This window comes from Pocillopora damicornis, chromosome 5 (genome assembly GCF_964200805.1).
Source record: "Pocillopora damicornis chromosome 5, jaPocDami1.2, whole genome shotgun sequence".
In the NCBI taxonomy this organism is placed as follows: Eukaryota; Metazoa; Cnidaria; class Anthozoa; order Scleractinia; family Pocilloporidae; genus Pocillopora; species Pocillopora damicornis.
In genome coordinates this window covers 5665073-5690955 of record NC_142674.1, presented here as the reverse complement: position 1 = coordinate 5690955, position 25883 = coordinate 5665073, and the positions used below count along the sequence as shown (strand labels likewise).

The 25883-nt window shown below is 37.6% G+C and overlaps 2 protein-coding genes and 1 long non-coding RNA gene across 5 annotated transcripts in view; 1 reads left to right on the top strand and 2 right to left on the bottom strand.

The window, feature by feature from the left end:
- Window positions 1-2544, bottom strand: part of LOC149044836 (uncharacterized) — a 29697-nt gene extending 27153 nt beyond the window's left edge. Inside the window, exons 1-2 of one of the 3 annotated variants that reach the window (XR_016187041.1) lie at window positions 2331-2544; window positions 496-528 (exon numbers count right to left, since the gene is read on the bottom strand). This is a non-coding gene — a long non-coding RNA (uncharacterized LOC149044836). The remainder of the gene's footprint in view (window positions 1-495; window positions 529-2330) is intronic. The other 2 variants (XR_016187036.1, XR_016187042.1) reach the window with 2 other exon arrangements.
- A 5309-nt stretch (window positions 2545-7853) lies between these two features.
- On the top strand, window positions 7854-13927 carry LOC113679185 (carboxypeptidase B-like). The gene is made up of 10 exons (XM_089208309.1): window positions 7854-8028; window positions 8402-8483; window positions 9540-9752; window positions 9998-10090; window positions 10323-10427; window positions 11208-11321; window positions 12185-12290; window positions 12575-12777; window positions 13296-13380; window positions 13677-13927. Exons 1-10 carry the CDS (start codon window positions 7970-7972, stop codon window positions 13856-13858), a joined length of 1242 nt encoding a protein of 413 aa, XP_089064435.1. The 5' UTR covers window positions 7854-7969; the 3' UTR covers window positions 13859-13927.
- Window positions 13928-15279: 1352 nt separating this feature from the next.
- Window positions 15280-23049, bottom strand: LOC113679182 (carboxypeptidase A2). The gene is made up of 11 exons (XM_027196135.2): window positions 22911-23049; window positions 21882-22023; window positions 21473-21557; window positions 20671-20892; window positions 19652-19753; window positions 19278-19382; window positions 19088-19198; window positions 17857-17947; window positions 17159-17361; window positions 16216-16306; window positions 15280-15660 (listed from the first exon to the last, which is right to left on the bottom strand). Exons 2-11 carry the CDS (start codon window positions 21971-21973, stop codon window positions 15470-15472), a joined length of 1293 nt encoding a protein of 430 aa, XP_027051936.2. The 5' UTR covers window positions 21974-22023; window positions 22911-23049; the 3' UTR covers window positions 15280-15469.
- Window positions 23050-25883: the final 2834 nt, after the last annotated feature.

Here is a 25883-nt window from a genome sequence, read left to right as displayed (position 1 = left end):
TATGAGGTGAAGTCTTTTCTTCATAACCAGGAGCCCATTATCCGGGGCTTCAATCTTCCATACTTACCCTCTGAGTCAACCCTGTCCCGTATCTTTTTATTTTGAGAGGCGCCTTCCACGGGGTTTTTCGCGGGTGTTTACATAATAGCCAATCATAAGAGAGCCGTGGTCCTCTATTGTTTATGTAACATGCAGGCCACACGATAGTCCTTTAATAATGGCGAAGAGGGCGGAAAATTTCCATTTTTTTTCTCTTTTTAATGGTGTTGTGCGAACGTCTGCCTGGTTTTGCGGGAAATTAAAGAGCCCCCCACGTATCTAGTTCTAAGATGGCAGCGAACATGTTGACTTTTTCAGTCGACAGCCGACGTCGATCTAAAAAGCTGAAAGTCTCAAAACTTCTATTTTCTAACCACAATTTCTAACAGGTTTTACGTTTGCGGTAATCACACCAAACGTGGATCTAAAACTCTCTAAAAGTAATGTTTATGATACCTCGTAAAGGCGCATCGCTGGAACTCTCTTCACCTAGATGAAAAAAAAAAACCAGTGAATGATAAATTTAAAAAATTATAAATATATATATATATATATATATATATATATAACCATTGACATCATTTTGAGAGCGAGCTGTCTTCTTTCGCTCTGTGGAAGAGGAAAAACTGGATCAATTAAGAACCGCTCGTTATATATTTTATCGCCAAGGGAGGGGGGGAAGGTGAGTTCCAGAATCTTTAATGGTCTTATTGCCATCCCTCCTCCCCTTATTGGCGGTCAGTTTTCTTCAGTTCTCCCCTTAGACACGATCTAAATAAAACGTAAGTAGTAAACTGGTGTAGGTGCACCCAAATTACCAGAAACGTCTTAACCCGTAAACTCCCAAATTCTCATTAGTAATTCTCCTTACTGTCTGCCACATAGTTTTTGTGATGTTAGTTTGGAGAATTTGGTGTTGGATCAACTAATAATCCCCTAATAAATATTTCTCTTTATTCTCATCACCTGTCTACTTGATATCGTATTGATATTGTAAGGAGAAGTTTTATCTTAGTCACTGATGGTAGTTAAAGGGTTAAAAGGTCTTCAGACATTCCACAATGATTACCAGAGGTTTGAGGAGAAAGCTTTTCCATGCGGAAAACGTGCGAAAAGAAAACGTTTTATTTATGAACTTGCGAGAAACGCACGCTCGTGCGTAGGTGCTGAAGGCTTTTCAACCTTTTTCCGTACTCTCGCGATTTCGATTAGTGCAAATGGCATACGCCTTTTTAAAAAAACCTGGAATTTGGTATGGAACTACGTTTAAGGTGTTTATAATGTCGCGTAAGTTTTGCCGTACGTAAAACGTGCGTGAAAGTATAAGAGTTTAGTAAATAGATCTGGGCAGTATTAGAGGAGATGCTTGGAATGAAATAGGAGAGGATGAATCAAAATATTGTACAATTATTCACCGAAGTGGAGGTGAATAGTACTTGCAGTTCGCTTCCGAACTAGCCAATTAGCGCGCGTGGAAATCACTATTCACTATAGTGGTATATACTAAGATCAAGTACTGCTATCGGATAGTCAATATAGGTAAATGCATGAGAAAAAAACCATAAGAGTACAATTATTGCTCTTAAAACTTCAAAAGGAAATATTTCAAACTCTGAGTTCAATAGTATTATGATGGTTAAGGACCGGTGCCCGACAATCAGGCGCTGTGAAACCTGTACCAAAGTTATCACAACAGCCGACTGACAACCAGGGAAACAAACGAATTATGGGCGTAAAATTATCGTCACAGTCAAATAGGAAATAGAAAATGCATGTTTGAGTCACCTTGCGGTTGGTTTCTTTCATTTACTTCTAAAATTGAAGCTCACCCATGGGCTTCATTTTTAAAATCATTTGATGAAAATCTTTCGGAAATAAGGAACCAGTTAGTGTCGTGTTTTTTAAAAGATCATCGTAATTGGTTGTTATCTCATTGTTCTGCGAAAGCGTGTGATATTTTTTTCCAATACGACAAACCCAGAGAGGGGAAAGGAGAAGGAAAACTATTTTGGGTGTTAGCGATCATTTTTTTAGACTACACAGAAGGTTAAGTAGGATTCTCAGTCCGGATGCGATTTAACCTGACTCAAGCGGCTTTTTTCATTTTATCTAGTTTGTAGCTTATATTCTTATAGACCTTTCGACCAGTTTTATAAAACTCGAATACATTTTTATTCTAATGACGGTACTTTTAGGATCCAGGGCGACTAATTCATCAGTTGAATTACTGTTGTGTGTTACCCTCCTTAAATAAATTTGTTATTATTACGATTATTCTAGAGCACACATACCTACGATGATACAAACCAAACAGAAAACAAGGCAAAGAACAGCAACGAGCTTCATTGTGAGTTCTGTCTTCTCGCTGAAAGCAGTTTCTTCTTCTCGACCTCTCTGCGAACTTGTTTATGCTAGTTCAATGATAAATCCGATAAAGTTATATTCGCATATCATATGAATCATTCATCGAATTACATGTCTATGAGGTAATGCATTTTTACCTATGAGGGCTCTTTGAGTCCTCAGGCTATTTTCAACCCATTGTTTTTTGATAGTGCACGGTAGGATATTGCTTGTGGGTTCCAATGGGGTGATGGTACCGATATGGTGCTTTTACGGGTAACGATTAAATTTGGCCATTTTACGACTTCTAGGTTATTTTCTTCTCGTTTCGATTAAAGAAAGAATTATTAAGGCTGACTATTTTTACGACAAAGTTTACGCCTAACGGCTTAATTTTTTTTGGCCCTTTTACGGTTAACGGTGAACCCCCTTTACACCCTAACATTAGTATGCATATTCTCCATATTGTTCTCTATAGATTTTATAAGGGGCTGACAAGGAGAATTTGTTTAACAATCAAGAGCTCTACGAGACCATTTCTTCTTTTCTTATGATCATGATCTCAAATGAATGCTATAAGCGCTCTTCTCGACGTCCCGTCGAAAAAAATTTTTCTTTTATTTTTTGCCCATGTAAAGGGTTTAGGACACGTGCTTAAAAAAAAATTGTTTAGGTGTTCTCAAATTCTTTTTTCTGCGTCGCCACAAGTCAAACATCATTCTTGGCTGAACCACCCGTGTGGACAGCGATCGAAAGTGTAACGAGTCAATTCACATTAATTTAAAATAATAACTTTCTATAACAAGTCTTGTTTTCCAAACTAATAACACTTGTGTTCTTTTGTATCTAAAAATTTCCAAGTCGGTCACTATATGTTTCCCTTTGGTTTATTTTAAACTAACTGTATGCTTATCTTATTTTTTTTCATTCATATTCCGGGCTATTGATATTTCCATATTTTTTTCTTGTTACTTCAATATGTCATGACGTTTGTTTACGACGTGACGCCGTCTTACAAGACTACACAATGAACGGCGAAGAATTAGTCTCAATGAGATTTACCGTTGGCCGTAAAAGGGCCAAAAAATTTGGTCGTTAGACGTAAACATTAACAAATTTAAACAGTTTGTCGTTAAAATAGTCAGCCTTAAAATTCTTTCTTTAATGGAAACGAGAAGAAATTACTAAGTAGTCATAAAATGGCCAAATTATAATTGTAAGCCGTAAAAGCAATCACCCCATCGAGACCACAGGCAATATCCTACCGTGCGCTATCAAAAAATAATGAGTTAAAAATAGCTTGACAACCTAACGGGTCTTCATGGGTCAAAATGTCCCACCTCATGGACATGTTTTCGATTAATGATCCATATGATAAGAGAATATCAATTCATTTGATTTGATATTGAACAAACGTAAACAGCCTTTATTTCTCTTTTCGCAGAGAGGTCGAGAAGAAGATACTGCTGTCAGCGAGAAGACAGAACTCACAATCAAGCTTGTTTTTATTTTTTTGCCTTGTTTTCTGTTTGGTCTGTATCATTGATGGAAAAAACGCAGGTTGGTGTACTTTAGAATCCTACTTACACCTTCTGTGTAGTTTAAAATATGATCGCTAACATCCAAAATAGTTTCTTTTCCTTCGTAAAAAAAGGCATACACCTTCACAGAACAATAAGATAATAACCCATTTCAATGATTAAAAATAAAAACATGACACTGACTGGTCCCTTATTTCCGAAAGATTTTTATCACATGATTTCAAAAGTGAACCCTATAGGTGAGCTACAATTTCAGAAATAAATTATAGAAACCGACCTCGACGTGAGTCAAAGGTGCATTTCCTACTATTTATTATATTTGACTGTGATGATAATTTTTATGCCCATAATTCCTTTGTTTTCCTGGTTGTCAGTCGGCTGTTGTGAAAACTTTGCTTTAGGATTTATATACAGCGCCTGATCGTCCGACACCGGTTCCTAACCATCACAAAACTATTGAACCCAAAGTTTGAAATATCCTTTTTAAAAGTTATAGGAGCAACAATTGTACTCTTTTCTTTTTTTTTTTTTCTTTTTTTTTTTCCTCATGCATTTACCAATATTGAATATCCGGTAGCAGTACCGGATGTTAGTATATACCACTCAGGTGAAGAGTGCTTTTCACGCGCGCTGATTGGCTAGTTCGGAAACGAATTGCAAATACTATTCACCTCCACGTCGGTGAATAATTGTAAAATATTTTGATTTATCGTTTCCCATCCAAGCATATCCTCTAATACTGCCCAGACCTATTCACTTAACTCTTATCCTTTTACGCACGTTTTACGTACAGCAAAAGTTATGCGACAATTAACAATTGGTTCACACGTCAGCGTGCGTTCATCGACACATGAAGCACGCGGGAAGTTTGGAGAGCACGAAAGATGCGTAATACTCTAGCTTCTTTTTGCTGGAAAATACACTTTATATTCCGTAAATTGTTGCCCGTTCACAAACGTATGGGTGGGTTTCCATTTACTAAAAGATTGAGTGTAGCAAGGTTGTATAGAATTTGTGGAGACCATCTGTTGAGTAGGCACTGCTCGAGTCTGTACATTATCCAGGATTTAAAGGCTTCGTAAGATCTGTTGTTGGTGCTGTGTAAATAGTCATTTCCTATTAACAGAAAAATGAGTAACATATGGGTCATTTATCTCCACGGGTTTATTGCCGTGGAGCTTTTCTATGCTCCAAAGTGATTTTATTGTTTTATCATATTGTTAATTGTTTAACAGGTAAGTTGTTATTTCGCTAACGCTAAAGTACATTCGAAGAATGGAACAGGAAGCATTGCAGGAATAGTAAAAAGGAATAGAGCAGGAATAATAAAACTCAGTTCTGCGAAAAATGGTGTATCTAATCGGATATTTTTAGGGCGTTAAGCGCAAAGGGACTAACGGGTATGATTGCCCACGAATATTGGTAGAACGTGAGCAAGCCTTGACGGGCCACACTGAATTGCGTATATGATTGTGTATTTTCTTAGCTAATAAATGTGGTATTTTCGTAACCTGACTTAGTCATAATGGAAAAGAGTTGATAGATCGTGAAACAGAACGTGTTAAGATGAAATTGTCTAGAATAAAGTTAGAAATGAGCGATAGTAAACAGTGTAAGATGATTGTCAAAACTGAAAAGAAAAAGCAGTTTTGATCCAATTAGGCGACTGGCGTCAGGGTGAATTATGAGAATACATATTATTAAAGTAGCTTAGGAGGAAAGTCTTTCTGATTGGGCAACTCAACTCATTAAGTAATATGAAATCAGTGTAACGCAGTAAAATTATATCATCACAGTCACGACTTCATTATCATCACGTGGAAGTGCATGTTTTCGCCTTTCATCAAAAGTCAATCAGGCTGTTGCGTAATAATTCGTATTCTCATTCTAATGCGAACAAAAGCAGTTCGTTAGGAAATAAAATTCAGAGCTCTCCGTTTCTTAAAATATCATGTTCTACTAAGAAAGTTTGACACTTCATAGAACCTCGTGATATCAAATAATAAAGATGGGAATTATATTGAGAGTTTATAACCAGCAAGATCCCAACCATATTTAACTATAAAATACAAGTAAAACAAGAGAGTAAATATGACTGAAATTCAGTCAATGTCCTGGAATAACTCGGCGATGATAGTTACATGTAGATTCAAAATTTAAGAGATCTTCACAAAGTAAAGTTTTGTTGAGAAACAGCAGCTTCACGAGTTTCGTTCATAAAAAAAAATTTATCCTCTTACCTATCTTGTGGCTCTTGTTCAACCTGCACTCAGTGGTTTAAATATTTGATAACACAAAGAAAGTAATAATCAAAGACGGTAAAAAGTGCGTGACGGATTCCTTCATCGTTCGCAAGAAGGAGGAATTCTCCAAATCTTTTTCAACAATACATAGGTGGCAAAATCTCCTCGAAACCCAAACAAAATCGCCGCGTAAGATTTTATTACGAGAAAGGATTTCATGATTTTCCAACGAAAAGCCATCTATTAGGATTCTACCGTAATGCTGTAAGCTTCTTGAAATATGACACTTCGTGATCCGTTAGCGACAGTCGATCGTTAGGGCAATCTCTTTTAAGACAGGGAATTTCATAATCAGTAAGAAATTAAACCTTTCTGCCAGAGATTACAATTACGAAAAAAAAAACAAATACTAAAGGAAGCTTCCAACTACAGATGAAAATTGTTTCTCTCCGAAATGGTATTTAACATTGAAAAGCCACCGGTGAAACCTTGTAGGAATCTGTCAAAAGTGATCTATAAAAATCTCGAAAACGTCACTTTTCAAGAACAAGGCTGGTGTCTGTTGGGATACTGTTAATGAATAAGTTATTGTTTTTGACTTATCGTGAGGTTAGCAACACCAGATATTAATTTTCTTTGCTCCTTTGTGCCTTTTATGGACCGAGATGAGGTTTTTTGCGATCTACATCGCAAACTCATACTTCTTAATACTTTTTGTTGTTCAATCATCACTTTACCCTTGAATCATAAACAACGCAAAGCTTTGAATTAGTTATGACTATAGTAAACGGCTATCCGACCATCCGAGTGGACATTAGGAAAGGGAAGACTTTAAGATGAAAGGGAGTAGCATATACGTTTATTCTGAACAGTCTTTCAGCTCTTGTAGTCGCCATATGTAATCAACCTTTCTACGGTCAAGAAACCGTGTGAATACTCGGAAATTGATTGATATAAAGCAAGTAGCATTGGTATCCAATTTTTAAGAGCGATCGATGCTAAGGATTACGTAATACAAAACAGGAGAACGAAACGACCGCTGACAAATATTTGAAATACACCAACCAAAGTTGCCTAAAACCAACCAATCACAGCGGAGCATAGTGCCCACTCTGTTTAAGGAAACACATAATAAGTCGAACCCATTGCCTGAGGAGGACATATATCTATCAATTATTTTTATACTAAATTTTAGCTTTTTCCCCAAAAGATGCACAAGATTTTCACGATTTGTCATTTAACCCAGTCTTTAAATATACAGCTCTGGAGATGTTCATGCCAGAAAAACCCTTTCAGGAAAAGGTGTACAACTAAAACACCAAATCTAATGCTTCTGAAAACTAACCTATGCTACTCATACTAGCCAAATATAAAATTGTGCACATGGATGGAAAAAGCTGTATGTGAAACCAAAAATATTAGTTCCGAGTTTATACAGCTTGAAAGAATATTTACTTGAAAGTGTCTCCAGCTTTGAAAATTTCTAAAGAAAATACTATTTCATCCTAATAAACACAACCTTTACGAATTTTGCAGTGATTGCAAGAGACTTATGTTTGAGGTAAGAAATTCTGTTCAAATTCGACGTGAGTAACAATGAAAGAATTTGCTTGTTTAGCTGCCACAATTTTATAATTTTAATTTCGACAGTTTACCTCTTTCACAGCTAATATTTCTAGACATGTCAAAACCTTTTAAAAAAAAAACAGATGGGTGTCAGCTGAAGTCAACTTTAAAAAGTATATGAAAATCAAATTGCAGAGAACATTTAATTTCATAGTTCGCTGACTCTCGTTCAGAAGCATGCACAGGGTGGTACTGTTGATGATTTTAACTTTTCAGCAAGCTTTGCTTGGGCACTGGTGAGTGATTCCCGTCATCATGATTAGTATAAAAGGAGCTTTAAACGTGGTATTAATGCACGGAAAGTGTTTTTGTCGTGTCAGCTTATTTACTCCCCTTGTAGGCTAATTAGAGCCACAGAGACAAGACGAGTTTTTGAGTAGAGCTAAGACCTAACGAGAAGCCAAATCTCAAGAGAGAACACTTGTTGGTGATTGTCGGCTGGGAGGTCCGCATCAGGAAATACTGTGCCTTATTTGTACCAATTGTACTCATGTCTACAATGACTTGTGACATGAGCACTTAAAATCCATAGTATAAATGAATAAAAGAACGGAGGGCAAATTTAGATTACCCTGACTCTGAGGACGATTGTCTTTTCAAATTCCTCAGTGAGAAGGTCATTCGGGTAACTCCTCAGATTGAAGCTCATCTTACTTTTTTCCGTGGACTGGACAAGCGTGACGATATTGAGGTAAATAAGTAACATTTAGTGTTTAAACTCCTTGTTCAGAGAAAGGTTTCCAAAAAAACTTAACAATTGGTTAAGGGCTAAGCTACAAGTGGAACACCCACATTCATGAGAACTGAAGATCTACAACAGATACCCAAGTAGGTTCGTGAAAATGATTGTTCCTAGAAACTAGCAATCTCAGAGCGTAAATATTTCGTTCATGTTATTTTCCAAACTCAGATGGCTTCCTATTTTCGACCTTATAAAACTAAGTAAACTTTTCAGTATTCTTAATAATCCTGATGCTCCTCTTTGTCTTAAACGTAAATTCAATTCCTTGTCTTCCCTTCGTTCAACTGGTTTGCGCACCAGATCTTGCGCTTTTAATCTTCAAGTTCCCTTCCTGCGGTCTAATTCTGAAAACCGCACATTTGCTTTCTCTGCTGCCACCCTTTTTAATTGCCTTGATACTGATCTTAAGCAAATAGTTAGTGTATCTCTTTCTTCTACTATTTTTTCATCTAGATTAAACAATTTTAGCATAAACTTCTAGTTCTACTTGCTAGTAATGTTTCTCGCCTTGAGGAATTAATGTATTATGATTGTCGTTTTTCTCCTTATTGTGACTGTACTAGAAGTTAATTGTTTATATCATATATATATATATATATATATATGATATTATATCTTTGTTAAACCATACAATTTATAGTTTTAGTTTCTCTCGTAGTAAGTCGTTTTGCTGATTAGTCATTATTTTATATATGTATTTGTACTGCTATGAAGGCCGTAAGTTAAATAACTCATTGGGTTAATTACGTCACTTTCGTTAAATAAAGAATATTGTATTGTATCTTAAAAACGTTGATAGGTTTGCCCCTTTTAGACAATTTTTGGGTCACATTTTAATCCTGTAGGGTTTTTAAAATCTGTGCGCCATGAGTATCAAATCAGAAAGGCATCATGCAATTATAAATGAAGTTATCCATAGGAATTTCCGGTGAAAGATCATGAGAATCGACCAGTCACAGAGCTATAAACATTTCTTTTACTATTATTTTTATACGTTTGTTTTAGATTGACTTCTGGAGAAGCCCAAGTTATCTTTTCCAGGCAGTTGATATTGAAGTTTCAGAGAAAGATTTCTCAACCCTTTCCTCCATCCTTGAAGACCATGGTATCGATTTCGAAGTCAAAATCAATGATGTGCAGAAATTGATCGAAGAGGAGCTGGAAACGGTTGGAGAAAGGAGTGGAGAATGGCACGATAGATATCACAACCTTGAAGAGGTACGCATGCTCAAGAAATAATAGAGCCAAGAGAATGGACTCCCATACAGATCCTAATGGAGTTTTCTGTTAAGGGACGGGTCATTTCATTTTATTAATTCCCCTCTAAGACCCTTTGGCATTCTTATGACATCTTTTAACTGGCAGTCAATTTTCTATCATCCCCTCGTGACAGTCCTCCAACGAATTAATTCTGATCAAATTTTTGTTTTGTCTTCTATTGCTTCGTTTACTTTTTTTATTAGATTCACTCTAAATTGAATGAGTTCAGTGGACGCATGGCATCTATCTTATATCTGGGAAGGTCACACGAGGGAAGGGAAATGCGGGCCATACAGGTTTGTTGAGCGAATATATTGTCATGTTTTGCCAGGTTTCCATTCAAAATCCGCGTCAATCTTCTCTATTCTGAGTCCTCTACGCTCATTTTTTGTTCATACATCACCTTGTTGGTGTTTTTCAACCTCGGCCAATGATTATTTCACGGTTTTATGAAAGTTACAGGTAGTTGCTTTAAGCAAGCTTATTGGTTGCGATTTTTATCGTGAGATTTTTTATTTTTGCTTGTAGATAAAAGGAAGGGGCCGTTATAACAAGCCGGTGTTTTTCATTCAATGTGGAATACATGCCAGAGAGTGGGTGTCTCCGGCAACCTGTATGTACATCATAGACCAGGTGCGCTCATTCATTGCAAAAAAAAGTGATGTAATTACGAGATAATAATAATAATGATACCTTATTTGCATAGAGCTATTTCTATCACAGTCCAATAGCGCTTTACAGTGACTGAATTAAACATAAAGTGCTTGAAAATCCCAACTGTCAGGAGGCAGACCAGTTGGTTATTTACTCAGCGCAGCTAAGGAGTTAAACTCGGGGCGATCGAGAACAAACCCAGGGAAATGGCAGGGTGGTGGATTTAAACCTGGGGCCACCAGATTACGAGTCCAGCACCCCAACCACTCGGCCATGCTGCCTCCTTCCTAGTCTCATATAAAAGTAACAAGAGCTCCCCATTATGTACCATGTCTTTGTCTCTCATGGTAATTGAGAGATAAATAAGCGTTAGGGGAGGAGTAGGTGCCCAGTTGTTCAGATACTGACACTGATCCCAAACTTTTTATAGAGAAGTACATAATTCATAATCATTCAAATCGAGTTTCACTAGTGTAGACATTGACTATCTAAATGATAAATTTACCACTTGATCTTAGCCCTTTAATCCTGTGAGTGACCAAGACAGAAATCCTCCTTAAATTATCAATACAATATCAAACAGACAAGTGATGAGAATAAAGAAAAATTTTAATTAGGGAATTATTAGTTGATCCAATACCAAATTCTCTAAACTAACATCATAAGACAGTAAGGAGAATTACTAAACAAATAAGATCTTGGGAGTTAAAGGGTTAAGCTGTTGGAAAGAGAAAAATAACTTTCTTTTTTTTTATTTAGATGACTCAGAAGTATGGAAAAGATTCATCAGTAACGGCTCTCTTAGATAAGATGGATTTCGTTATATTGCCAGTCCTAAACGTTGATGGATACGCTTACACCTGGATAAACCCGGTCAGTTCAATTCCGTAAAGTCTTTTAGAATTAAGCATTTCTGGTGACAATTTGTAGAGCGCGAGATCGATAGTTCTTGTTTCATTTGCACAACTCCACCCAAAATCTGTTCCCCAACATTTAGCTGTAAAATTCTCATTTGATCGACATTATCATTATCTATCTCTTCCTCTCATCCTTCTCCTCCCTCTCACTTCTTCTTTTCCTCCTTCTCCTCTTCTATCTCCGCCTCTTCCTCGTTCTATTCCTTCCTCTATCTTCCTTCCTCTGTCTCTTCCTATCTCTTCTTCTCTTACTTATCCTCCTTATGCTTTCTCTCTTCCTCCCGCTCTTCCTCTTTATTACTTCCCTCTCCTTCTCTCCTCCCAATCTTTGATCTATTTCTTACCTCCCTCTCCTCCTTTTGCTCCCCCTCTCTCTCCTACCTCTCCCCTCCCTCTCTTCCGTCTTCTCCACTTTTCATCATGATCCTTCTCTGCCTTCACTTCATCATCATCATCATCATCATTTTTATCATCATCATCATCATCATTTTCATCATCATCATCATCATTTTCATCATCATCATCATCATTTTTATCATCATCGCCATCATTTTCATCATCATCATTATCACCTTTTGCTCCTTCGCACTTTTCATTGTTTTCTCCTCTAGTTCCCTCTCTTAATTTTGCGTTCCTTCTCCTTCTCTTCTCCTCTATCGTCCTCCCTCTCCTCCACTCTATCCTCCGCTTCTCTTACCCTCTCTCTTACCTCTCCTCCCTCTCTTCCGTCTTCTCCTCTTCTCATCATAATCATCCTCTGCCTCCTCTTCATCGTCATCATCATTATCATCGTCATCATCATCATCACCTCTCTCATAGAGAGACAGGAAATATCGTCTTTGGAGGAAGAATCGTCGTTACCATGGTTCAAGATATCGCTGCCATGGCGTGGATTTAAACAGAAACTGGAATCATGGTTGGGGAGGTAGGTTGTGGTAACAGAGATTTTACAAGTGAAAAAAGAATTCTGTTGGCCGTCTTGTTACTTTGTTTGTTTTCACCTTTAAGTTACTCCTAATATCACAGAAAAGCTCGTTTGCATTTGGATGGGTGCTTACTTGTAGTGTATTAGACAGCGGGCACTTTTGCCATAGGCGACGTTTTTATCGATATATGGGTGATCTTTGACAGCTGCTGATTAAAGCTGAGTAACTTTTTGTCATAAAAATAAATCTCTGAGTAATGGTTAACTTTAATGTTTTATAACAGGCTCTGGGGCCAGCCACAGGCCATGTGATACCACCTACAGGGGTTCATCACCTTTCTCTGAGATCGAAACCCGTAATGTTCGCAACTATTTGGAAGGGATGGGAGGAAAGCTGAAGGGTTTTATCGATTTCCATGCCTACAGTCAGATGTGGTTTATTCCGTGGGGGTACACTTCCAGAAGAACACCGGACTATAGTGAGCAGGTTTAAAAAGTTCCTTACGTCACCTATGTAATGTTGGCTTTTGAGTATTGAAAAAATGTTGCCCATGCCCTGTTTATGGGTCAAAATAAGTATGAAAATGTTTTTTAGCCTAGTTGTTTTTATGTAGATAAGGGACTTCTGCTGGGTTTTAGTATCTGAGAAAGGGATCGACTAATCGGCCCAAACAGACAGACGGACAGACTGAGAGACAAACTGTCTGACTGACTTCCCGACTGACTGGCCGACTGACCGACAGACTGACAGACTGACAGACTGACAGACTGACAGACAGATTGACCGACTGACTGACTGACTAACTAACTGCCGATAACAAGCGGACAGACAGGGAGACAGACAGTCATACAATCTGTAGACACTCGTGATCAAAACAAAGTCAGACTGATAGAGATAGATAGGCAGACAAGCAGACAAACAGAAAGAAAGAAAGAAGAAAGAAATTCAAAATGGGCATTTCAATGTTTTTGATCAACTGTGTGATTTTTTTTTCCTGTTGCCAGATAAGAGTCGCTAAGGCTGCCTCAGATGCTCTGAGAAGGGAACATGGAACAAGATTTAAATATGGCTCGTCTGCATCTCTGTTGTGTGAGAATCAAACAATAATCTTTATCCTTAATATTTATTTTATCTTAAGCACTAAAAGAACTAAGAACATTGAGGAGAGAAAGTTGACAAAACGTGGAATTCGTGTTTAAAAAAAAAACGGAAAATCGCACGAACAGGGTCAAAACGTCTACCTAAAATAGATTGGACAGCTCCAATCGATTATGGACGGCAACAAACATTTTCGAACCGTGTTATCTAATTTCCAACACTTCCGCCCGGTTTTGTGGGCTCCTGTTTGATTTCAAACCTCATTTTTATTTGACCCTTATTTTCAGATCCTGCGTCTGGAGGCTCGGAGGATTGGACCTACGGAAAGCTTGGCGTGACCTACTCATTTTCCGTGGAGTTGCGTGACACAGGTCGTCACGGTTTCTTACTGCCAGCCTATCAAATCATCCCAACAGGCGAGGAGTCATTCGAAGGGTTAAAAGCTTTGGTCAGAGAAATGAGAGTGTAATCATTCAAGGAGGATAAAATTGTAATGTGCAACTTCTGATTATAAAACGAATAAAGAAAGCTTAGCACATGTCAATAAGCTTATTTTCTCAATGCCTAAAAGCTGTCATCTAAGACTAGGATTACTATACTCTTGTTTATTGCATATCATTTGATTTTTGTGATCTATTTTAAGGGACGGATACACCCCGTGATTCACGTATTGTTCACCTCTTTCTGAGAATTATTCTCATACCTCACAACTACTTCAAAACACTGCATAAAAGTTGGCGAGAATCTTACATGCTCCATTTCCAAATGATCAAAACGCTTTTTTAAACTGTTTGAATTTAACTAGTCAAAAGAAACACTTTTTGAACCAAAATATAACACCCTCCCCTCTCCCTTGGCCTTCTCTGTTGTCGACCGCTGCCGGTAGACGTATGCCGGAGACCTTACAGAACGAGGAAGCCTGAAACTAGTTGAAAGGGAAACAAACATGGCGGCTGATGCAGGAGTGATGAGTGACAAGTACTTTCTAGATGCTATTGAAGGTAAATAAGTATTATTCAGGTCGTCTGGGATATAGTTTCTAATGAAAATTATTTCTCAATAACTGGCGCCACTATGTAGGTACAACAACCACGTCTTTAAAAACGAAGAGCTAATAGAGCTGATGTTCGTTTGTTCGACAAAATAAGATTTTTACACGTAACACATTGCAGATTGTTTTACTTGCATAATTGTTGATCGCCCTAAACAAGTGTATGTGCCAGTCCCACAGGGAAGAGAAAGTAAAAAAAGTACATAGGGTTGATACTTCAAACTGCATCGCAAAGAATTTGTGTTCGTTTTCAGAAGAATCACTGAGTTGGCCTGTGTTGACAGCTGCCTGAGCCAGGCTTCTCAACAAAGTGGATTGATAATATTTTGAGATTCTAAAAATTGCGAAGGCTTAACTTCAAGGAGGCCTTGGTTAATCTCTATAGCCTTGACTCAAATCGAGCTTCGATGATCATAGAGTGAACTTCTTTCACAGACATTAGTCTAATTTTCTTTATTTCTTTAATCATGGGCAGTGTGCATGGATGCCTCTCTTCGATTTCAAACGTTTAGGAATATTCTTGTGATTTTAAAAGACTATTTAGTAAATGCTTTCTGACTGAGCGTCAGTATTCAAACCAATAATGAAATAGCAGAACAACAGGGGTAACTTTTCTCGGTTGTGAAGTTCATTTGTATTACGATGTGTTTTGGAATGCCCTGGCGTGCCGTTAATCAATTTATTGCATGCATATTCAAACCATAACCTGATAAAGCATTTTCAAGAGAGGAAGAATCCGCTCTAAGTGTTTTAATCGATTGTCAAATTTATCTGGGTTTAAAAGGACGTTTATTCTTTAAGAATATATAGCTTTAGTTCACAAGACTGACTTTTAATTCTAAACTTGATGAAAAACGAAAACACTGACCCTAACGAATGACGAAAAACGATGTGAACTTATCGAAAGCAAATCAAAAGTGACCTGAAGAAAAATTAATTTCAAATTAATATTCTATTGTTTTGTTCCTCTCACAATCACGTGCACGTTGACATTTATTTCCTGTTCAGTAGTTCTTCTGTCCAGATGTTTCATTGATCCTTTAACTGCATATTCATTACCAAAGCTTTGATTCCTTCAAAAGCTTCTCTTGCTGTGGGAATTATTAGCCTGGCAGGAAGAAGGAAGCCGTGTCTTCCAGTGTCTCTTAGTTCCATCGAAAATGTGTACTTTACTTTTAAATGCCCATAAAGATAATCCTTCATCGTTCCTGATTCGATATCTGTAAGATGATCACAAAATTATATAAACTACTACTATAAAACACCTCTAATTTGAAATACAGGTGGAGGCAAAGCTCTAAAATTTAAAGAAATGAAAGCTTTCGTTCTGAGGCACAGCTAAATGGTTTGGAACTTTGCAATGCCACCCGAAAGTACCAATTTTTGGAATACAAGAAAACAAAATGGTTTGGTCACCCACGGTGCTATTCGATTACATGTCACAAGACCAAAGTTTCCTCAATAGCCAATCAGAGCACGGGAATTTTCATAAGCAGCCAGTGAGAACTCAAATTAAATATAGGCAAGTAAATAAGGCGCGAAGTCCCTCATCTCATTGTTTAAGAAAGCAAAACGTGCTTTCAGAATCAATTGCAAAGCGATTCAGTCCTAGATTACTTCTAAAAATTGTAAAAATTTAAGACATTGCAATTCACGTGTTTGTGAGTAACGTGTATGTTAGGAATAATTACAAAGTGAAGCAAAACACAAAAGCACTATAATCCCAGAATTGTTCCTATCGTTTCCTGTCATCATTAATTAAATAAATTACGTACATAGCATGTCAGATGTTTGTCCAAATACATAGCTGATGTTGTCGCCTCCTTTCGTTTTGATCGCGTCCACCACAGCTTTGCTCACTCGCATCTGGAAAAGAATTGTGAAAAAATAAACAAAAAGCAAAAACTCGATGAATTTCTTACCCCTCCGGGTTTCATTAACGTATCCTTGGCATTTCACTGCAAGGAAAAATGTCAAAGGCTGTGGCAGGGTTCACTCGAACAAGGATTGCTCAATCCAGAGTCCAACGCGCTAACCAGGAGACCACTGTGATCTTTGATGTGGGTGACTTCAAATCCATCCCAATTAATGAGTGACTTACTTACAATCGCACGAAATTTTGCATTTATGTTAACCCTTTACACCCTTATATCAGAATGCATAATCTCCATACTGTTCTCCAGACTGTTTTTTATACAGTTCCCAAGGTACTGACAAGGAGAATTTGTTTACCGATCAAAAGCTTTTTTCGTTGGAGATCATTTCCTTTATTCTCATGACCTTGATGTGTGATTCAGGGGAAATATTGTAGGAAGAAATTAGATGCTCGTCACTCTTAAGGTTTAAGGTGTTGACTAATTTATGGATCTTGTACTTATGAAATGAGTCGGAGGGCTGAACGGAAAAATGTGTGGCGCGGGGTCACGAAGTAAGCACTCGAATTTATTTGTTCGTATTTCTTTTTCTTTTATATGACCACTGGTCTTTCTCTTTCTTTGCGTTTTCTTTCTGCTTGCATCCAGCACTTCCCCAATATCACGTTTTGTTTTAAAATCTTTTTTGGAGAAAAGCGCGCGGGGCCCGAACGGTCGATATGATAAATGAACTTTGAAATGTAACCAAAATTTGAAAAACCAACACCTAACTATTCACAAGTACCTCTGAAAAAAAAGGGAAAACACGAAGATAGCCCTATGATGCCCCCTAAAGAATTATTACCAGTTCTAAGTAGTCTTTACAATGAGCCTTTGTATAGCCCCAAGGAAACATTAACATCTGACTATAAGAATGGATGTCTAGGAAAGCCACCAATCTTCTCCCTAAGGACTCGAGATACTTGGCAACAGCCTGCACTTCTTCTTCTGACATCGCGTTGTTTCCATTGTAACTGTCACTGCAGGGATGGCTGCTTGCGCCAGGTTCTGAATAATGAAAGAAAAGTAAAAAATTTTGAGAAAGTCAATGTTTGCGTTTTCCAAGATGATTACCTTATTCAGATAGTTTCACACAATTCGAATTTCTCTCAAAGGCATGAAAACGCGTCGCAACATGCGGATTTTTTGTGTGAGTGTTATTTGATGTTTGGATATTTGGGTCCATTTTAATTGAAAAAAAAAAAGAAAAACAGGAATTTGGTCGACAATGTTTTCCTTTAAATAAATTAAAGCACTCACAGGGTTAGCACACCACCCTGTAGCCTCCTACAGCTAAATACGGTAAAAGAAGGAAACATTGGCCGGTGGAAAATAAAAAAATAATTGAAATATTTTACCCCACATATTTGGCCAAAAATATGTGACAAAAAGGCGTGTTTCATATACTCTACTATTGTTGTCCTTCTATCTGTAAGCCAATGGTTTCAGCTACAATTTCGTATTTTTTTTCTTCTGGTAGTTGAGAGAAGACGTTTTACGTACCACCCCACCGGAAGCCCCAGTTTCGGTTGAGATCAGCACCAACGCATGGGGAGCCTGGGTTCAAACTTCTACTCTTCCGCCACATGCGGTCCTGTGAACAATAAACAGGTAAATTAAGTGTATTTTGTTTACTAGTTGTTGGATTGTTTTTTTCCAATTTTCACCCACAAATTTGTTTCACTTCGTTTTGACTCATCATTCTCATAAGTGCTAGAATTTTTAGCCTCTCTTCAATGGTAATTTCATTTTAGAGAAAAAAATTACACTTTTGGGAATTATCTTCATCTCCACAACGTAGTATTGAGATTTCATCATCAATAACACATTACAACGTAGCTATTACTAATGTTTTGAGTAATTATATCATGTATAGATCCTCGTTATCTATTTGTAACATTTCCTTGTACTTCTCACAATTTTACAAGTAATTTACAAATGCAAGTATTTCATTAATCATGATTTCAAGTTCTTTGCTTGAACCTACATCGTGTCGTGTTCCGTTCGCCCTCGCCACTTCGATCTGCATAGTTATTCATCACTGGAGGGGGTAGGGAGAAGTTGGAGGATTTATGTTGTCACATCAAAATTTTACCTGATTCCCCAATAAGACTCAATAGCAGTAAACTTTCTTTAGTTCCCCTTGATACTCTGTTAGCGGCAACTGATGCCCCCCCGTTCCCCCGTTCTCCCGTTCCCCCGTTCCCCCGCTCCTCCGTTTCACCGTTTCACCGTTTCTCCGTTTCACCGTTTCTCCGTTTCTCCGTTTCTCCGTTTCTCCGTTTCTCCGTTTCTCCGTTTCTCCGTTTCCCCGTTTCCCCGTTCTCCCGTTCCCCTTTCTCCCGTTCCCCCTTTCTCCCGTTCCCCCTTTCTCCCGTTCCCCCTTTCTCCCGTTCCCCCGTTCTCCCGTTCCCCCGTTCCCCCGTTCCCCCGTTCCCCCGTTCTCCCGTTCTCCCGTTCCCCCGTTCCCCCGTTCCCCCGTTCCCCCGTTCCCCCGTTCCCCCGTTCCCCCGTTCCCCCGTTCCCCCGTTCTCCCGTTCCCCCGTTCCCCGTTCTCCCGTTACCCCGTTACCCCGTTACCCCGTTCCCCCGTTCCCCCGTTCCCCCTGAAAAAACCATGTTCCCCCCCCCCCCCCAAAAAAAAAAAAAAAAAAATGCTGAATCCCCTGCTGCCCCTTCGGGCGTTGAAACATGACTAGTGCCTTACAATGACTGTCTTCCGGCTTCATCTTACCTTTCCCCATGTATAAACGTAACCATCCACATTGAAAACAGGCATGATAACAAAATCAACTTTGTTCAACACTTGTTGTACCGTTATGTCATCTGAATATCGGGAGGTAAGCTGTGAAGAGAAAGGAAAATAAATCAGGTAGTGTCCCTGTGGTTAAAAGCAAACTAGCTCATCCGCTCATAATTCTTACCTGGTCTATGATATACATACATGTTGCTGGGGAAACCCACTCTCTGGCGTGAATTCCACAGTTGATAAAAACCAGTGGCTTAGGGATATGTAGAGTTGATCCGATCTAAACAAGTAAGTGGAAAAATTGTCACATGATATCAATCAAAGGAAAGATTGCGCTGATAAAAGATACAGTTTAAACAGCTCTGGAGAGTACAAATATGAAGCCAAAATTGAGACAATTTTAATGTTAAAAAGGATTTAATCAGAATTTCGCGTTATATACAGCTCCTGTCCAATACTTGGGATATCTTTTTCGCACAGTTTGTAGACGACATGTTTATTTTTGGGCTAAGATAAATGAAAAGTATCATTAATTAAATTAAAATCTACCTCAACAGCGTTCAGTTGTCTTCCCTCGTAGGACTTTCCAAATGAGAACATGCGCACTCTCTCCTTAAACCTGGCAGCAGTTTCTTCTAATTCGGAAAAAATCTTAAAAGGAAAGTTCAATCTTTTCTAAGAGAGACAAAAGTTACAGTGCTCATATTGTTTCAGCTCTGCTATACTTGAGACGAAAAACCTTACAATACTGATATCATAAAAGAAACCTAGGTTATATATGATTTCCTTTTTGCCAAATCTCTACCATCATTGTCCATGCAAATCTTCTCAAAATACAATTGGATTTTCTCAATTAACGCTTGGTACAACGATGATGCTCCATGAGATCTTTATGGCATCGTTGATAAGGCGTGAGGTCATTTAGCTACAATTGTTACTCGGGCTTTCCAAAGAAAACGCCTGAGTTGAAATTATGACCTCATTTTTTTATTTCATTCAGTTGCAAGTCGCAGCCAAGTCAGATAAATCAGCACAGACACTGTGTACAATACGCTTAAAACGCATACAAAATATTCACACAGCGTTAACAGAAAGCTCGAGTGAACGCAAATATGCGTCAAGTTAAGGAAAGATACCTGAGCTACTTCTTCGGACTTTGTGAGAAATCGTTTCGATAAGTGACTAGAATGTAAATTCTTTAAGTGAAATTCAGTGTTATAGAAAGTATTGTAGATCATAGTTTGTCTCACGATGAAGAGTTTGAATGTCAACTGTATTGATTACGACGTTCTGACAGCTCTACTCCTTATCCGGAAAGCTGTTATTTGTATGTTTTGGTGCCGGTGTTGCCATTGATGTTTTTCGATCCTCATTATTATTCAGACTATTAGATGTCAGAGTTGCAGTCACTACTTCCTCTCATACTGGAAAGAAGGGGATCGAGAAGTCCTAGCTCATCCATTCAAGAGTGATCATAGGTCGCTCTTACCCTTGAGTGTCTACCGACAACTATGCTAAAACTCGATAGGCTCGATTGTATTTCACGCTTTTCTTTCTTTGTCACCTACCTCTGCCAGGGTATGGTATTTCTCAAACCACGAAGACTCTTCACGTTTATTACGCCAGTTTCGGTTTTGTCTTTTAATAGCTGACTGTAAGTCGGATATTTGGACTTGAAACTTGATGTTATGACTATTTAACAAAGAGGTTACGTTTCTATAAACTTGTCCTGGGGCGAGACGAATGTCAACAGGTGTTCCTCGAAGCGAAGAGTGTGTCCAAAAATCCACCTTTAAAAACAGAAGATACACCCCTATCTTGTCTGTGATATATGCTCTTGCGTACATTTAAATGTTTTAAGTCATTTTGCCCTGTTCACACCAACTTAAACAAGTTTTATGAAACGTAGTTATTTTTAAACATGGTTTTAAAAAACATGTGTTTTTCCTCAATTTTTAATTAAAAGTCGAAAATGATCCGCAATTGCTTGGAGGGTCTCAATGGGGTGAAGGCTTTTACGGTTAACTGATAAAATTTAAGCCAATTTACGGCTAACGATTAACTTCTTCTGTGCGGTTAAAAGAACATTTTTTTACGGTTAACTTTAATCGCTACTAACGGTTAAAATTTTTCGTTATTCATTAATTTTTCTTCCGTTTTACGGCTAACGGTTGACCCCATTAACACCCTGCTTTGGTTTTGCTTTAATTCACACTGTGATTTATCCAGAAAACTCTTATCATCCCTGTAACCAATCAGATTCAAACCTAATTGCAATCGAGACTTGCTCGCTTGGGTTTTCCCACGCTTCAAGCTCTCGTTCATTATATATTCTCGACTAAGTTGAGCAGGCACAGAACGTCTACTTACAACTTCATTGTTAAAAAAGCTGTGAAGTGACCGGAGAAAATCAACCTGTGCCTTTGTCTTGGGAATGACTCTCAAAACTTTGTGCCTGTTTGAAAAAAAAACAAAACAAAACAAAAGCTCATGATTAATAAAACATGAAGATGATACAACTCTTGTAGACTGAAGCACTCCTAAAGCTCCTTTCCTTTGTTCACGAATCCCCATTTTTTCCTAATTTACATCTGATTCCTATTTTGTTGTTTTTCTTCCACGCCCAACTGATAATTTTTGGTTTCTGTCACGATACAAGTAACTCAGCATTTGGCAAATACATGCACTTAGGGTCTCATTCCTCGAAATCATTTTATCTTTCCATCAAAACTTCAGGTGTTGTTTGCAATGCATTGCGAGTTGAGTACGCTCTACTTACCCAAAGTAAACTTTCCTTGAATCAATACATTTTACCAGGTAAGTTAGAAAGAAAAGGACACCAAAAGCCATCCCAACAAAGCGAATTCTCATAGCTGTTGCTTCCACCCTTGCCACACTTGCCACACGTCTTTTCGTATATCCTAAAGAGCACAGGGTAATTCTCGTAGGAAATCATCAACGTGTAAAACAATATAGCTGTTTATGAGACACACTTCAGCCCTTTTTATTTAAAAATACTCTCTTCAGACAGTTTGTATGCTCTTGATTCAGCCGATTTTGAAGGAATTTCCACTTTCTTGCTTCGCAAGGCTAAGCGCTTTGAAAATAGCTCGGTGTAAATGAAAAATCTATTTAGAGGAAGTTGTTTGGCTTCGATCTTAAACATAGAAAATAAAAATAGTATCTGAGTCATCCAAAAAGTATTAAGAGGTTTCGATTTCGCTTTCAGATTCCACACTATTTGAGCTCCCGAAGCCTTTTAGTGAGCAAAGCTTCCGTTTTTTACTTTTTAAAATTATTTGTGATATCAATAATCCTCTGAATTTGTCCATCGTGTGTTATCTACACTTGTCTTCAGAATAAATTAAGGTAATGAAAACCTTTCACCTTATTTTAAAATACAAAAAAATGAAAACTTTTCAACTTAAAATTTTAAAATTCATTACTGATCTATTTTTGCGCATCAATTTATTCACTTACTATGTTTTCTTGTGCACAGTAATCTCTTTTAAGAAGTAGACCTTAAATGATATGAATAAAAAGAAATTGTATAAACGGCCGATGAAAGAGGAAAAGGTTGCTTCTCGTTTGAATGAAATTGTTATCTTTTCCCGATTTTTGCTTGTAAACCTATTTTTGCATGCATTTCACTTTTCTTCGAACAAAGCTGATCTCGAATTTAATAGCGCAACTTCTAAATTATACAAACTGCATGGCAAGCAGCGTGTAAGATTGTTCGTAATAACTTGGATTGCATGCATACAAACACAGATGACTTGAGGTTAAACTTTTAAACAAAGCACTTTACCTCAGCTTGTATATGGATATAACCACTTATCCCATCATCTTGAAATTCTTGTTTTTATCACGTACTCTTGGGTCAAATTTCTTTCTGGTCCGGGCTGAAGCCCTAACGTTTTAGGAGTCGAGATCTCTTTAGTTTCGACTTGAACAATGACGAGATAAGATTAGAAGGAAAAATTCTCCACAAGGGTCTAGTAAAAATTTATGCAATTTCCCTCGGCGGTAATAATTTATCTACAGAGTTCATTGTTTTGAAAATCATTTCTAGGCCCGCTACTCAACAACAGTCAAGTCAAATTATCATTTTTCACTGTCAGCTTCTGTTATTGCTTTTGCTAATGAGAAGGGTTTTACAAAGTCTTACATTGTCCTTTGTAAGAAGAACTTTACGTAGGCTGACACCATTTACTTGATCCGAAAAATCACTGATCAACGCAAACTGAAAATCCCAATAGTTTTGCAATAAACAAATCTTACTTTTTTTCCTTTCTGTCTAAATTTACTTCGCGGTAAATATATTTTAATTTTTTTATTTATTACGTTTGTTAACAAAAATACTCTTGTTAATCACAAGAGCAAACATGTTTTATGTTACTTTTTAATTTAAGGTTGAACACAATTGACTGAAGAAGTAGATTAAAAATGTTTTTCTTTAAAGTTTGGTTGCTTTTATCTCACTGAAATTAGTTGCATCAGCCAGATGTCAACTTCACATGCCTTCCTGCTAATTAACGAGATTTAACACCAAAAGAATGGTGCCTCTTGTCTTTATGAATTATGCCTACGAAACTAGAGATCTTATTGAGATTTGATTATAAATTAGTTTCATTTTAAGCTATACACTCTCCTTTGATACTGAACCTCTTGAAAATAGAGAATAATACTTGGCGCGTGTAGATATAGAACTTCTCTTCAAGCTTTCAACTCGATAGCTCACGAGTGAGCGCCACGAAGAAGTTGAACACGAGAGGAGCCATGTATTATTATCTTTTTTTACTATACAAACAATATAAGCCTTTGTTGACAAGAAAAGTCATCTGTATTAATGGTGAAAACTCTGCAATTCATTCATAAACCTGATAGAGTGGCGCAAAAGGCGAGTGACGTGTCAGCAGCTGATTAGCGATATCAAACACATGTAAAGAAAATTATCGTAATTTTACACGAGTGCAGTTAAGGCTTTTCTAAGAGCTGGAAATCCTTTTGAAAACGAAAAAACACTTCTTTTGTAATAAATACAACTACTTGACTCCCTTAATGATGATTTGTTTTTAACCTCCATAAAATAGCACTTGCTTTATGAGACTTCTAATTGCGATTGGCAAAAGAGATCGGGCTTGGTTTAATTTTTTTTTTTTTTGTCTACAGATAGATTTGAAATGTAGAATTTTTTTTTAGCGGTTTCACGTCAGAAATGTTCTATTCTCTCTCCCACGATTCCATTGTAGATACTAGCGGATTTGTTTCGCTCTACTAAGGAAACTGAGTGAATTATCTAACAATGATTCTTTACATCCCGTGGTTAAATATGTTTTAAAAACACTAAATCCGCTTGCATAGTATGCTGGCAGGTTGGACCTGTAGATATGAGGTGACTGGAGTTTTAAAAAAAAACTGTCTGGAATTATTAGCGACAGAGGAAGATTTTTTAGAGGATTAAAACGCTCAGGAATCTTATTCTTACTCTTTTGCTATTAAACCTTAACACCCTAACATTAGTATGTACGTTTTCCTTACAGTAATTGTCCTATGAGTATTTCCAGTACACCCGCGCACGGGATGCTATTTCATCGCAGATCACTACCGAGAATTTCTTTATGTTTCTCTGACAGTTTGCGTGTAGACTTCAAGCATTCCTTCCCATTTTGGCGATGTCCGTCGCAAGAGAGTGGTTCTTTTTTGACTCGCGCTACGAACCTTGTTGTATAAGAGGGACTGCTCGTAGTCCAGTTCGCGAATACTCATCAATACTTCTTCGAGAACAAAGGCACTGTAATAATTTCCTTTAATAGCAGCCTAAAATAAGAACCAAACAGAATGACTCTGGTCATACCTCGAATTCAGACCCTGAGTCAAGCCGCAAACCATTTGGTCACTGCACATGATCACACCGCTGACTAACTATTGCAAAACCAGACTTATAAAAACTTATTTTAACTTGCATCAAGACCATGTAATGTTAACCAACTTCTGTGGCTCAACTGTAGACATGTCCGTCAGGATTTATCACCGGCACAAACACAAAGTCCATTTTATCTAGCAGCATTGTAACTTTGTAGTCTTGGTCGTAGCTTTGTGTCAGCTAAAAAGAATCAAAATCGCATGAAATAGCTAAAAAACATTCCGTAGATGACTTCGATGGGAAGATGTGAAACTTCATATCATTGTGAGAAGCTACTAGAGCCAAGAAATCATTTATAATCTACCCAGTTACCAGAGCTTATTAAAATTGCTGAATTTATTCTATTACGTGGGTTTCGCGTAGAATTTGTCACGTTCCTCTCCCAGTTTCCCCACAGAGTCTCTCTTATTTCTATAACCAGTCCCTTACGTGAGTTTCTCTTAGTATTTCACAATATTTTGTTAAAGTTAGAACATGGTAGAGTTACGTGTCATATTCTGGAACATGAAGATCAAACTCAGGGTATTTCTTACCCATCTCACCCTCAGGATCGACCAGCAAGAAATTTTTATACAAAATATCAGTTAGGATATTTTTTTATTATTATTATTCAACATTTTCAAGGCTATTTGAAAGCTATCAAAGGTAGTGAAGGAAACTGCTATTTTTATCATGTAAGTAAACAGATTAATCTGGATTCTGAAACGTTATCTGTTAGACCACCGCTTCTCTTAGCCCTTTGACCCCTGAGAGAGGTGAGGTCATGAGAACAAAGGAAACGATCACCAACCAAAGAAGCTCTTGATTTTTAAACAAATTCTCTTTGACAGCACCATAGGAAATGTATATGAAATG

Coding starts and splice junctions, on each gene's coding strand:
- LOC113679182 (XM_027196135.2), bottom strand. CDS start 21,973: ATGAGAATTCGCTTTGTTGGGATGGCTTTTGGTGTCCTTTTCTTTCTA. Junction 19,383..19,651: donor GACAACTGAACGCTGTTGAG/GTAGATTTTAAT, acceptor TTACTTGTTTAG/ATCGGATCAACTCTACATAT. Junction 17,362..17,856: donor CTGGGGCTTCCGGTGGGGTG/GTACGTAAAACG, acceptor TTCATTATTCAG/AACCTGGCGCAAGCAGCCAT.
- LOC113679185 (XM_089208309.1), top strand. CDS start 7,970: ATGCACAGGGTGGTACTGTTGATGATTTTAACTTTTCAGCAAGCTTTG. Junction 11,322..12,184: donor CTTACACCTGGATAAACCCG/GTCAGTTCAATT, acceptor CCTCTCTCATAG/AGAGACAGGAAATATCGTCT. Junction 12,778..13,295: donor CACCGGACTATAGTGAGCAG/GTTTAAAAAGTT, acceptor TCCTGTTGCCAG/ATAAGAGTCGCTAAGGCTGC.